General features: G+C 40.9%; 1 protein-coding gene across 1 annotated transcript; it reads right to left on the bottom strand.

Moving 5' to 3' along the window:
- Positions 1–3,790: 3,790 nt before the first annotated feature.
- Positions 3,791–5,800, bottom strand: mc4r (melanocortin 4 receptor). Its single transcript, XM_003226749.4, has one exon. The coding sequence runs from the start codon at positions 5,236–5,238 to the stop codon at positions 4,240–4,242; it is 999 nt and encodes a 332-aa protein (XP_003226797.2). The 5' UTR covers positions 5,239–5,800; the 3' UTR covers positions 3,791–4,239.
- Positions 5,801–11,710: the final 5,910 nt, after the last annotated feature.

Here is an 11,710-nt window from a genome sequence, read left to right as displayed (position 1 = left end):
TGATGTTGTCCAGCTGTAGTATGCCCAGATATTTATAGGCCTCTGGCTGGTGACACTTTATTGTTTGGCCATTGGGCATATTTAAGCCCTCACTTCCAATGATTTTTTCCCTTCTTCAATGCCACTGTCGAACATTTGTCCAAACCAAACTCCATGTTGATATCAGTGCTAAAAATTCGGACAGTGTTGGTCAGAGACTGGATTTCAGTTTCCGTTTTCCTATAGCTTCAGGTCATCCATGTACATCAAATGTGAAATTTTGTGAGAATTCTTAGATGTTTGATAGCCGAGATTTGTTTTTTGTAAGATTGTTGACAGAGGGATCATGGCAATAATGAAAAGCAGAGGGGGTTATTATTATTATTATTATTATTATTATTATTATTATTATTATTATTATTATTGCAAGAATGTTTGAGTCAAAAGGGAGGGAAGGAGGGAAAGAAGAACAACAGAAGGTGTGTATTTCTTTCTATTCCTAAGGAAACTAAAATGGGGTAGGGTTTTTTTTGGAGGGGGAGGGAAGTTTTAAAAGCCTTTTCTGACTACTTTTAGAGTTTGAAAAGGGGAGAAATAAAAGAGGTGAGAAAGGCAAGAGAAATGAGGCCAAATTTATTTTTAGGGAGGCTTTGCTTGTATTTTTTCCTTGGGCAAATGCATGCCCCAAACTTGTAAATAATATATAGATTTTCCCCCTACAAATACATTAATTTAATATATAAATTTTCCCCTCATATGTTTGCAGGTCTTTGCAAATCCTATATTCATATACTGTAGATATCTAGAGATTTCCATGTACCTGTATATCTGTACCTGTATGTATACATTAATTTTATATATGAATTTCCCCTCACATGTTTGCAAGTATCTGCAAGTCCTATATAGATATAATTATTTTTATATAGATAGATGTCTAGATAGACACACACACACACATATATAGAGAGATGACTAGATAGATATAATGATAAATGGGGCTTGCAAATATTGCAGGAGGGAAATGGAGATATATAAAGAGAGGATTTGCAAACGTTTCAGGGGAAAATGCAAATGTAAAATTTGTATATATAATTATAGATCTATATCTAGCTCTGCATTGTTTATGTAGGCATTGAATGTTTGCCTGTTACTATGTTAGAAGCCAGCCTGAGTCCCCATGGGGAGATGGATAGAGCGGGATACAAAGGAAGTTGTTGATGATGATGATGATGATGATGATGATGATTATAAAGTTATTGTGTTGTCGAAGGCTTTCATGGCCGGGATCACAGGGTTGTTGTATGTCTTTCGGGCTGTGTGGCCATGTTCCAGAAGTATTCTCTCCTGACGTTTCGCCCACATCTATGGCAGGCAGCCTCAGAGGTTGTGAGGTATCCATACCTCACAACCTCTGAGGATGCCTGCCATAGATGTGGGCGAAACGTCAGGAGAGAATACTTCTGGAACATGGCTATAAAGTTATTGTTGATACCATATTGTTTTGTTGACCCTCCCTTTCCACTTATAGAGTTAGTTTACTGTTTTTCTTTGAAATACGGTAAATATTCAAAAACATTTAACCCACTGAGGCCTCAATTAATGTAATTTTATTGGTATCTATTTTTATTTTGCAATTTACCAGTAGTTGCTGCATTTCCCACTCTTGGCTCATACTCAAGTCAATATGTTTTCCCAGTTTTTTGTGGTAAAATTAGGTGCCTCGGCTTATATTCGGGTCAGCTTATACTCGAGTATATACGGTATACATTTTAAACTGGATTATATGAAGCCCCATATACACTGCTATATAAAATCCAGATTATCTGCTTTGAACTGGATTATATGGCAGTGTAGATTCATATAATACAGCTCAAATCATATAATATGGATTACTGCTTTGATTGCCTAGATTACATAGCAGTGTAAAAGGGGCCTGAATCTCCACTGTTAGATAATCTGGGATGTGAAGATAATCTGGGATCAGATCCTGGGATATAGGGCCAGTGTGGAAGGGGCCTGAGAGAAATCCAATAAATAAAGGAATAAAGTGGAATCATAGTATGGTTTCAAAGGACCCTGAATGATCCGTATCTTTATAGATGTTGTGCACATTCTTGTTTTTATTGTTGCTTCTTGTAGCATTATGATAATTGCTTTTTCGTTAATGCAGCTGGGCTGTAATTATATTTTTTTCCTGTAAGTACTGGTATGTATCCCATTAGCTGTACTCAATGTTCTAGGAAGGGAATATATGTTATAAACATTTTCATTATAAACAAAGACATGGTGTGTGTATGCATGTATGTGTGTGTGTTTAAAAAAGATGATTCTGTATCAGAACATAATTAGATAGTCATCACTGATCTGGATTCCCAAGGCCAAGATTGCTGTGTCATATTAATTTGGAGCTACTTTGATTTGGCTTTTAAAGCTGAGCACTTTAAGCCGAGTGTTGCAGCTTTCATTCTTGGCTTTGCTTCTACCTAGGATTTAAAAGCAGCAGTATTATTTCAAATAGCATAGTTTTGTATTTAATATAGGGACACACATCATTCTTGAACATTTTGTGGAAAGGCAATTCAATAAATCAAGCAAGAGCAAGTCAATAAGCATAAATTATGTTTCTTAGTGTCACGAATGAATGTGAACATTTCCAGGGAGAGTGGTGAGAGCATGATGTTCATAAATTCAAACATAATTACCCATTTCCCAAACATGTCTAGTGGTAATAATTAATCCAACAGAGCTACTTTAGGTAAAGGTTTTCCCCTGACATTAAATCTAGTCCGACTCTAGGGGTTGGTGCTCATCTCCATTTCTAAGCTGAAGAGCCGGTGTTGTTCATAGACACCTCCAAAGTCATGTGGCTGGCATGATTGCATGGAATACCATTACCTTCCCGCCGGAGCAGTACCTATTGATCTACTTGCATTTGCATGTTTTCAAACTGCTAGGTTGTCAGAAGCTGGGGCTAACAGCGTGAGCTCATTGCGCTCCCCATATTCGAACTGCTGACTTTTCAGTGAGCAAGTTCAGCAGCTCAGTGGTTTAACCTGCTGCGGTACTTTAGAGGTACTTTAGTTCTTTCTTATTTGAGCTCAGTAGGGGCTATTTACTTTACAGGAAGTTATCAGTGGTTTATCAGTGGTTTAGAAGCGGAGGCACTTGTAATAGTTGCCATGGCGCACACAGAGATTCCCAAACTGCAAATAATCCTAATGTTCTGTATCAACAAACTAACTCTGCCAGCTTTTATCTACTCCAGGAGCAGGTCTTTTGTAAAGTTAATGGATCTTGATTTCCCATTCAAAACCAAATCACCAAAACGCATATTGCATTGCAACAGAGATGGATGAGAATCATATACTGTTGCTATGACAAAACCATTCTATCTCCCTTCCACCAGATATTATGATGATTACAATTGAGGCCTCTTCTACACTGCTATATAAAATCCAGCTTATGTGCTTTGAACCGGATCATATGGCCAGGGTTGGGGGGGGGGTGTTAGGGGTTCAACCCCCCCCCCCCCCGAAAGTGTCAGGTTTTTTTTAATGGTTTACTCATGAATTTTAACTGGTTAACCAAATCCCCATGAGTGTCCACTGAAGTTTATCAATGGAGCCTGATTTCTAATGGAACTACTCTTCATGATTTGCTTTAAAAAAAAGTTTCAATCCCCCCTCCCCCCGGAAAAAAAAATAATTCTGGCTAAATGGCTCTGCATATGGCAGTCAGATCTACAGATTAACAAGGAAATCCTAAAGGAGTTATCACATCTGCTTGTGAAAAAGTTGTGGAGCACCAGAGCTCAGTGGAAAAGATAATATTTTTTATCACATTTCAAGTTAAATGTTTTTGTTCAAGGCAAAACACTTCTCCTGCTTTCAAACATAAGTAGCTTAATAGAACAAGGCAAAGAACAGTGAGGCATGCAATATATATTAAGGAAATATTTTCTGGCTTAATTCTCAGCATTATTGTTCTAACTATATCACAGTTTTGAAAATATGGACACATATTCCTTTAATAACAGTCTGTAGAGACATTCCTAACCTTAAGCAGGAGCAGGAGCAACACTTTTAGCATTTAAATAATTACACTTGATGGCTTGACAAGCATAAAAGTGGATAAATACATTTAATAATCCCAGTAAAACAATGTTCTTTCTCATCCATTTAGCCCACAGTCTTAGCAGCAGTGGAGAAAACGCCAGCCTCTGTAAAAGGTGCATAAGTAAAAGAGCTTCGCTGTGTCCATTCAGTATTTGCTGGAGAAATCACACAGCTCTCGCAGGCTGTAACAGCACATAATCTCTTTGAAGGTTTTCCTCAGCTCTTGACTCCGGAATGCATAAATAAGTGGATCAATAATGGAATTGCACATGATAAGGATGAGGTAGAGGTGAAAATGTGACATGAAGCAAATGCAGTACGGATTGTGGGGGCAGGAGATGTAGAAAAGCAAATGGAAGAAGAGTGGGGCCCAGCACACCACAAAAACCCCAATCAAAATGGTCAAAGTGATTGCCCCCTTCATGTTGGCCCGTTGACAGATGGGTCCCGTGCCTGGAAGAATGGCAATCTTTTTAATATGCAGCCGGGCCAGGAGGAACATGTGGACATAGAGAGATGCCATGAGGACTAGCATGGTAAAGAACATGCTGATGAGACAAATGATGACCACGCTGCTGTCGGAATATATGATGAACAGGATGCCTGAAACAGTGCAAGCAGCCCAGATGCAGGTGATAATGATACCTACGCGCCGGACCGTCATGATGTTATGGTACTGGAGAGCATAGAAGATGGTAAAGTACCTGTCCACAGCTATGGAGAGCAGACTACAAATAGAGGCGAGCAAGGAGCTGCAGATCACCGAGTCAATTATATTGTCAATGCTGACTGTGAAACTGTGGCTGCCCACGTCTGTGTTGTTCAAGAGGGTGATGACGATAGTTTCCGACCCATTGGAGACACTCACAAGCAAGTCTGCCACAGCTAAGCTGCAAATGAAAAAATACATTGGGGAATGCAAATTCTTGTTCTTGGCTATAGCCACGATCACCAGGACATTCTCTAGCAAGCTGACAAAGCCAAGAGTAACAAAGACTTCCGGCGAGACAAAAAGTTGCTCGTAGCATCCTTCTGAAGTGTAACTCTTCCCCAGGGATCGGTTCATAGCTCCACCACGTAGCCTGTAGCTGTGGTTCCACAAGTCAAGATGCTGATGAACTCTGTAGTGGTATGTGAAGTTCATCTTCCAAAAAGCACTGATCCAGGAGCTAACAATCCTTTTGTCAGCTTGTGAATTAAATCCACCTCTCTCTCTCTCTTCTCCACCTCTTTGAATGAATCTGTGGATAGTCTTTTTCCTGAGAGGGGGCTCTTCCAAACAGTGACATGGGATGCAACAGCAGGAAAGCAGATTCCAAGAAGCAAGATAAAGATGTAATGTTTTGCAGTCAGGGTTGATTCATTCAATGCCACATGTGCCTGTAGCCTCTGGGACCGTATAGCTGACTGCCGCTCCTCGTTCATACAGCTTGGAATTTGGTGAAGTACTTTCATTCTCTGTGAGAATCGAATCTCAAGAGGAGCCACAATGCTTTCAGTCCCAGCTGATGAGTTCTAAAAAAAAATCATTTCAAGCCATAAATAGTACTCGGTTTTCTGTGCAATGCCAGCCTGCCTGCTGCTGTTACTTATACTGTGTTGGAAAAGGGAAGGTAGTTAGAAGCAAGTTCCACCTCCAGTTTATTGATATAGCCAATAGAGAGAAAAGGATGTGTGTGAGCAGGAGGAGCTCGATGCATTTCAGATTTCTACAGTTTGGGAAAACATTTTCCTGTGCAACATACCTGCTGTTTACAGGAGAGCAGGATGCTTTTGTTTCTCTAGATTTCTGCAGAGAATCTCTCTCTTTATATGACACATGGCAAATATTTTATTTAGGAAGCTTTTGGCAACTGATCAGTTGCTCAGGAAGGGGATTTCAATGGTGTGTGTGTTTAAAAACTCATCTTGTTTTTAATTCAATAGTGTTTGAATATAATGGGTTGCTGGTGTATACAAACACATGGAATTTTTTTCTGCAAATGTTTTAAGCGCAAGCTACCTTGAATGAATGGTGCCCCGGTCGCAAAGTGCATTAAAGCACTGAGCTACAGACCGAAAGGTCCCAGGTTCAAGCCTCGGGAGCAGAGTGAGCGGCCGTTGTTAGCTCCAGCTCCTGCCAACCTAGCAGTTCGAAAACATGCCAATGTGAGTAGATCAATAGGTACCACTCGGCAGGAAGGTAACGGCGCTCCATTCAGTCATGCCGGCCACATGACCTTGGAGGTGTCTACGGACAACGCCGGCTTTTCGGCTTAGAAATGGAGATGAGCACCAACCCCCAGAGTCAGACATGACTGGACTTAATGTCAGGGGAAACCTTTACCTTTACTACCTTGAATGTAAAATTTGAGAGAAACTCTGGATGTGAATCAAATCAATAAATGAGTAACAAAATATGATCTTTTTCTGTTTGTCCTTGCAAATAAAGTATTAATTTCCTATGTTAGGAGCCCCCAGTAGTGCAGTGGATTAAACTCTTGTGCTGGCAGGACTGATGACTTGAAGGTTGGGTTGTTGACTTGAAGGCCGCTGGTTCGAATCCAACCCGGGAGAACACAAATGAGCTCCCTCTATCAGCTCCAGCTCCATGCAGGGACATGAGAGAAGCCTCCCACAAGGATGGTAAAAAACATCAAAACAGCTGGGCATCCCCTAGGCAACGTCCTGACGTTTCACCCACATCTATGGCAGGCATCCTCAGAGGTTGTGAGGTATGGAGAAACTGTTTCTCCATACCTCACAACCTCTGAGGATGTATGCCATAGATGTGGGCAAAATGTCAGGAGAGAATACTTCTGGAACATGGCCATACAGCCCAGAAAACATACAACAACCCTCTATCCATATTCATTTTCCCAATGCATTTACTGGAGGTGGACCAAGAAGCAACCACAAATCCTCAAACTGAGCATTGTCCTTTTATTAAAATTCCTACCAGACTCAGAAAGCAACCAATGACAGTGGCAGATGGCTTGTCTCAGCCAGCCAGCATATGGATCCAATCTGGTCCCTGCTGACCCAATCTGCGCAAAACTACTTTATTTTGAACTGCTGTCAAAGTCCTATCAATGTATGTTTTCCTTGCCTCATGTCAATTTTGAGAGTGCAGAATCTGCTAGCATTCACTTTGGCCAAAGTGAATAAAGTCTCTGTGTCTTTGCCTTCAAACAGTCTGTGTTTCATTCCAACTTTGGAGTTAGGTACACCAGGCCTCGAATACACGGTTCTAGCAGAAGCTGAAATCAATTAACATAACTACTTAAACAATTACAGTGAAATGCCCTCCTTAAAGACACCAGTACCTGCCTAATTTGGAATCCATGTAGGGTCAGCCCTTGTTAGTACTTGAATGGGAAACTACTAATAAATACCAGGTACAGTGGACTATATTTCAGAGGAAGAACTGGCAAAAAAAATCTCTGCTACAAATTAACAGGTGACTTGAAGGCATATCCATACATATTTTCCAACATTTCACAGATGACAACTATGATAAAATTTGGCAAAAGATGGCCAAGCAAGTTATTAATGGGGAAGAAAACACACAAAATAACTGTTGTAGGCAGAGAAACACTAGAATGTATGTACTGTATTTAAGAAGACCTGAAAAAGAAAAACAATTAAATGGACATACAAGAAAGTACATAACTCTGTCCCTCTTCACTTCTGTCTCCCACTGAATTAATTGGATGCAAATTACTTTTGCACTTTGAACTCACTTTGTAGAAATTGATGTAAGCAGGTGACAAAAAAATAAAGTGGAAAAAAGAGAGAGAAACTAAGACATTTTAAAAGCTGTTTAAAAAATGGGACCGCCAAGAATTATCCAAGGACTCATTCTACTTTTATTGCCATGGCCGCATCCTTTGATGATTTGGTGAGTCATTAAAACATTTTACCTGAGAATTGAAAATGCCTCTCTGTAAATTGCATACTTCAGGATTTCAAGGAATATAGCTATCAATTTATGTGGAATCATAGCACTATAATTGTATACCTCTACGGGACCTCAAGATTCACTCTGCAAATCTCAAACAGCTTTACGATATGAAGTGACCTTCAAGAGATGACATTTCTGTTTCATTTGTTGTCATGAATGTCATTTTTTCTTTCATGACATATAGTCAAGTTTCCATTTTTGCTCAAACCTCTCTTATTTTTATTGTCTTTTTAAAAAATGTTTTTACCTTAGCTAATAATTACCACCTCTTCATCTCTTTCCTGGAGCCTTCGGTGGCCTAGGGGATAAAAGCCTTGTGACTTGAAGGTTGGGTTGCTGACTTGAAGGCTGCCAGGTTCGAATCCCACCTGGGGAGAGTGCGGATGAGCTCCCTCTATCAGCTCCAGCTCCATGCAGGGACATGAGAGAAGCCTCCCACAAGGATGGTAAAAACATTAAAACATCCAGGCGTCCCCTGGGCAACGTCCTTGCAGGCGGCCAATTCTCTCACTACAGAAGCAACTCCGGTTGCTCCTGACATGAAAAAAAAATCTCTTACCTGGAGCCCCCAGTGGCGCAGTGTGTTAAACCCTTGTGCCAGCAAGACTGATTACTTGAAGGTTGGGTTGCTGACCTGAAGTTTGCTGGTTCAAATCCAACCCGGGGACAGAATGGATGAGCTCACTCTGTCAGCTCTAGCTCCCCATGCGGGGACATAAGAGAAGTCTCCCACAAGGATGGTAAAAACATCAAAATATCAGGGCATCCCCTGGGCAATATCCTTGCAGATGGCCAATTCTCTCACACCAGAAGTGACTTGCAGTTTCTCAATTCACTCCTAACATAAAAAAATCTCTTTCCTAATAAAATAGATGTAAAACATTTTCCTTTTAATACAGGTAGTTCAGAAATGAGTGCAGTTGCTTCAACTGTCCTTGGAATGAATGAATGAAGTATGATGTATTGAATATGTCAAATAGCTATGTACAGTACATCGTTCCAGAATAAAGAGATTCTTGTCAACTGTAGTCAGCAATGCTGCATTCTAACATTACTGTGGCAACTCAAGGAAACTTGTCTGCCAGTATACATGTACAGACAATTCATAGTCCCTGGAAGTCTCAAGGATAAAGCAAGACATCACCAGAATCCCCTAAGGTCCTACTCAAGCCCAGAAATAACTCATTTCCACCTAGAACTTAAAATAGGCCTTGTTTTCAGTTTAAATAGAGTCCCAGAGTTCCCCATGCCAGTATAAACCTTCCTTACCTACTTCAATCCAGATACTAGCAGTTGATTTTAAAATAACCTGGACACAGGGAGCACAGGATGGCTGTCAAGACAGCCACGGATGGTTCGAGTTAGGAACTGACCCAACTGATTTGAAACACCCTAAGTCAGGGGACAACTCAAATCCTGTTTTGGGTTTTCTCCCAAGTTAAGCATGGACCTTGTTGGGGTTAGACAAGTCCCCACTTTTCCAAATGCTTTCCCCTTCTTCCTTTTTGCTCCTATGTACATAGGCAGTATATTTAAAGCTATCCAGACTGCTGATATGAATATGTAATTTTCTTACCTTTGTCCTGACCAACTTAGGGTGCAGCTACAATGTGACTCAATACTATGGAATCACATAGCTATAAGAAGACAACCACTCACTATTGCTCAACAAAGGAGCCCCCAGTGACACAGTGAGTTAAACCCTTGTGCTGGCAGGACTGCTAACTTGAAGATTGGGTTGCTGACCTGAAGGTTGCCGATCAGAGCCAGCCCTAGGTATTTTTCAAGTGTAGGCGAACAGAATTTTGCCCCCCCCCCCAAACCAATCACTGAAAAATAAAAGCGTTGGATAAGCAAAAATGTTTGATAATAAGCAGGGATTAAGGAAAAGCCTATTAAACATCAAATTACATTAAGATTTTACAAATTAAGCACTAAAACATAATGTTTTACAACAAATCAACAGAAAAAGCAGTTCAATACCTTGCGGAGGCAGGCTGCAGGAGACAGGAGTTTCCTCGATGGCGCCCTCAACAAGATGGCACCACAGGCAACTGCCTAGTTGGCCTGGTGGTTGAACCGCCTCTGTTGCCGATTCAAATCCAACCCAGGAAGTGTGAATGCGTCCCCTCTATCAGCTCCAGCTCGGAGCCCCCAGATGGCGTAGTGGACTAAGTGACTTGAAGGTTGGGTTGCTGACCTGAAAGCTGCCAGGTTCGAATCTCACCTGGGGAGAGTGCGGATGAGCTCCCTCTATCAGCTCCAGCTCCATGCGGGGATATGAGAGAAGCCTCCCACAAGGATGATAAAAACATAAAAACATCTGGGCGTTCCCTGGGCAACGTCCTTGCAGATGGCCAATTCTCTCACTCCAGAAGCGACTCAAGTTGCTCCTGACATGAAAAAAAAGCTCCAGCTCCATGCAGGGATGTGAAAGAAGCATCCCACAAGGATGGGAAAAACATCCAGGCATCCTCTGGGCAACATCCTGGCAGACGGCCAATTCTCTCACACCGGAAGTGACTTGCAATTTCTCAAGTCACTCCTGACATGGAAAAAAAAACAAAACGAAAGCTAGATGGAAAATGTGCAGAAAAAAAGAAGGCTTGGAAAGTAAAGCAGCAGCAATGGCAAGGAAGAAGAGATTTGTGCCTTCCTTTTTGCTGGTTAGTTTTTCCTTCTTTCCTTCCCATTTCACACTGGTGGCACCAGCTTTTCCTTCATGCCAAAAAAGCTGTTGGCTTCTCAAATGCCAGGGTTTACAACACCAGGCTGTTTTGAAGGAAACTTGGAAACTCTCCTGTCACCACACAGGATATTTTCTTGTGTACCACTTTCCCCACTAACTGAGCTATCTCTAAGGATCCATTCTATAAGCTACCAACTTGCCATGATGCAGTTCTTTGTTAGACTTTGAGGGTAGTAAGTGTTTGCATGAACATGCACTTATTTATTATACACCATGGTTGGAGGAAGTGGAAGATGAAAGCTATTAAGGAAGGAACAAGCATGTGGACAACTTCAACAGAAAGGAGGAAACCATGAAAATGAACAAAATCTGGCTACCAGTATTAAAACACTCTAAAATCAAAACAGTAGATGGGAACCAACACTCTGAGGGCAGAGGAGCCCTAAGGACAGCTAATGATTGAACAAAAGATGCCCCCCAAGCAAGAGACAAAACCTTTCCAATGCTAATTAGGGTGATTAACTGAAACATTAACGCTGGCTTCCCAGTGACAAAGGACTCTTGCCACACCCTGGACTCTCCACAGATATATATTTTTTCCTTTCCTTGCCTAGTTTATCCATGCCTCACAGACTCTGAGGATGCCTGTCATAGTTGTGGGCGAAACGTCAGGAGAGAATACTTCTGGAACATGGCCACACAACCCAAAAGACATACAACAACCCTGAAGGAACAGTTGCTGGCAGATAGGAAAAAGAAGAAGTTTGAGAGGAAGTGAATCCGGAGAGATGGACATATTTTATTTTTAATATTTTAAAAATAATTATAGTAATAATGGAAAAAAATATTTATTTACCACATTTATACTGTGCCCTACTTCACCCCAAAGATGACTCAGAGAGGGCTTACAGTAGGCAACAACTTGATACAATAATACATACAATAAATAAACAAATATATTAAAATCTAAAAAGTTCAAAATAA

The sequence above is a fragment of the Anolis carolinensis genome, chromosome 4 (genome assembly GCF_035594765.1).
Source record: "Anolis carolinensis isolate JA03-04 chromosome 4, rAnoCar3.1.pri, whole genome shotgun sequence".
Lineage (NCBI taxonomy): Eukaryota > Metazoa > Chordata > Lepidosauria > Squamata > Dactyloidae > Anolis > Anolis carolinensis.
This window is presented reverse-complemented; position numbering and strand designations above follow the sequence as displayed.

What these genes read in the sequence shown, in the direction of transcription:
- mc4r (XM_003226749.4), bottom strand. Translation starts at nt 5,238, where the DNA reads ATGAACTTCACATACCACTACAGAGTTCATCAGCATCTTGACTTGTGG.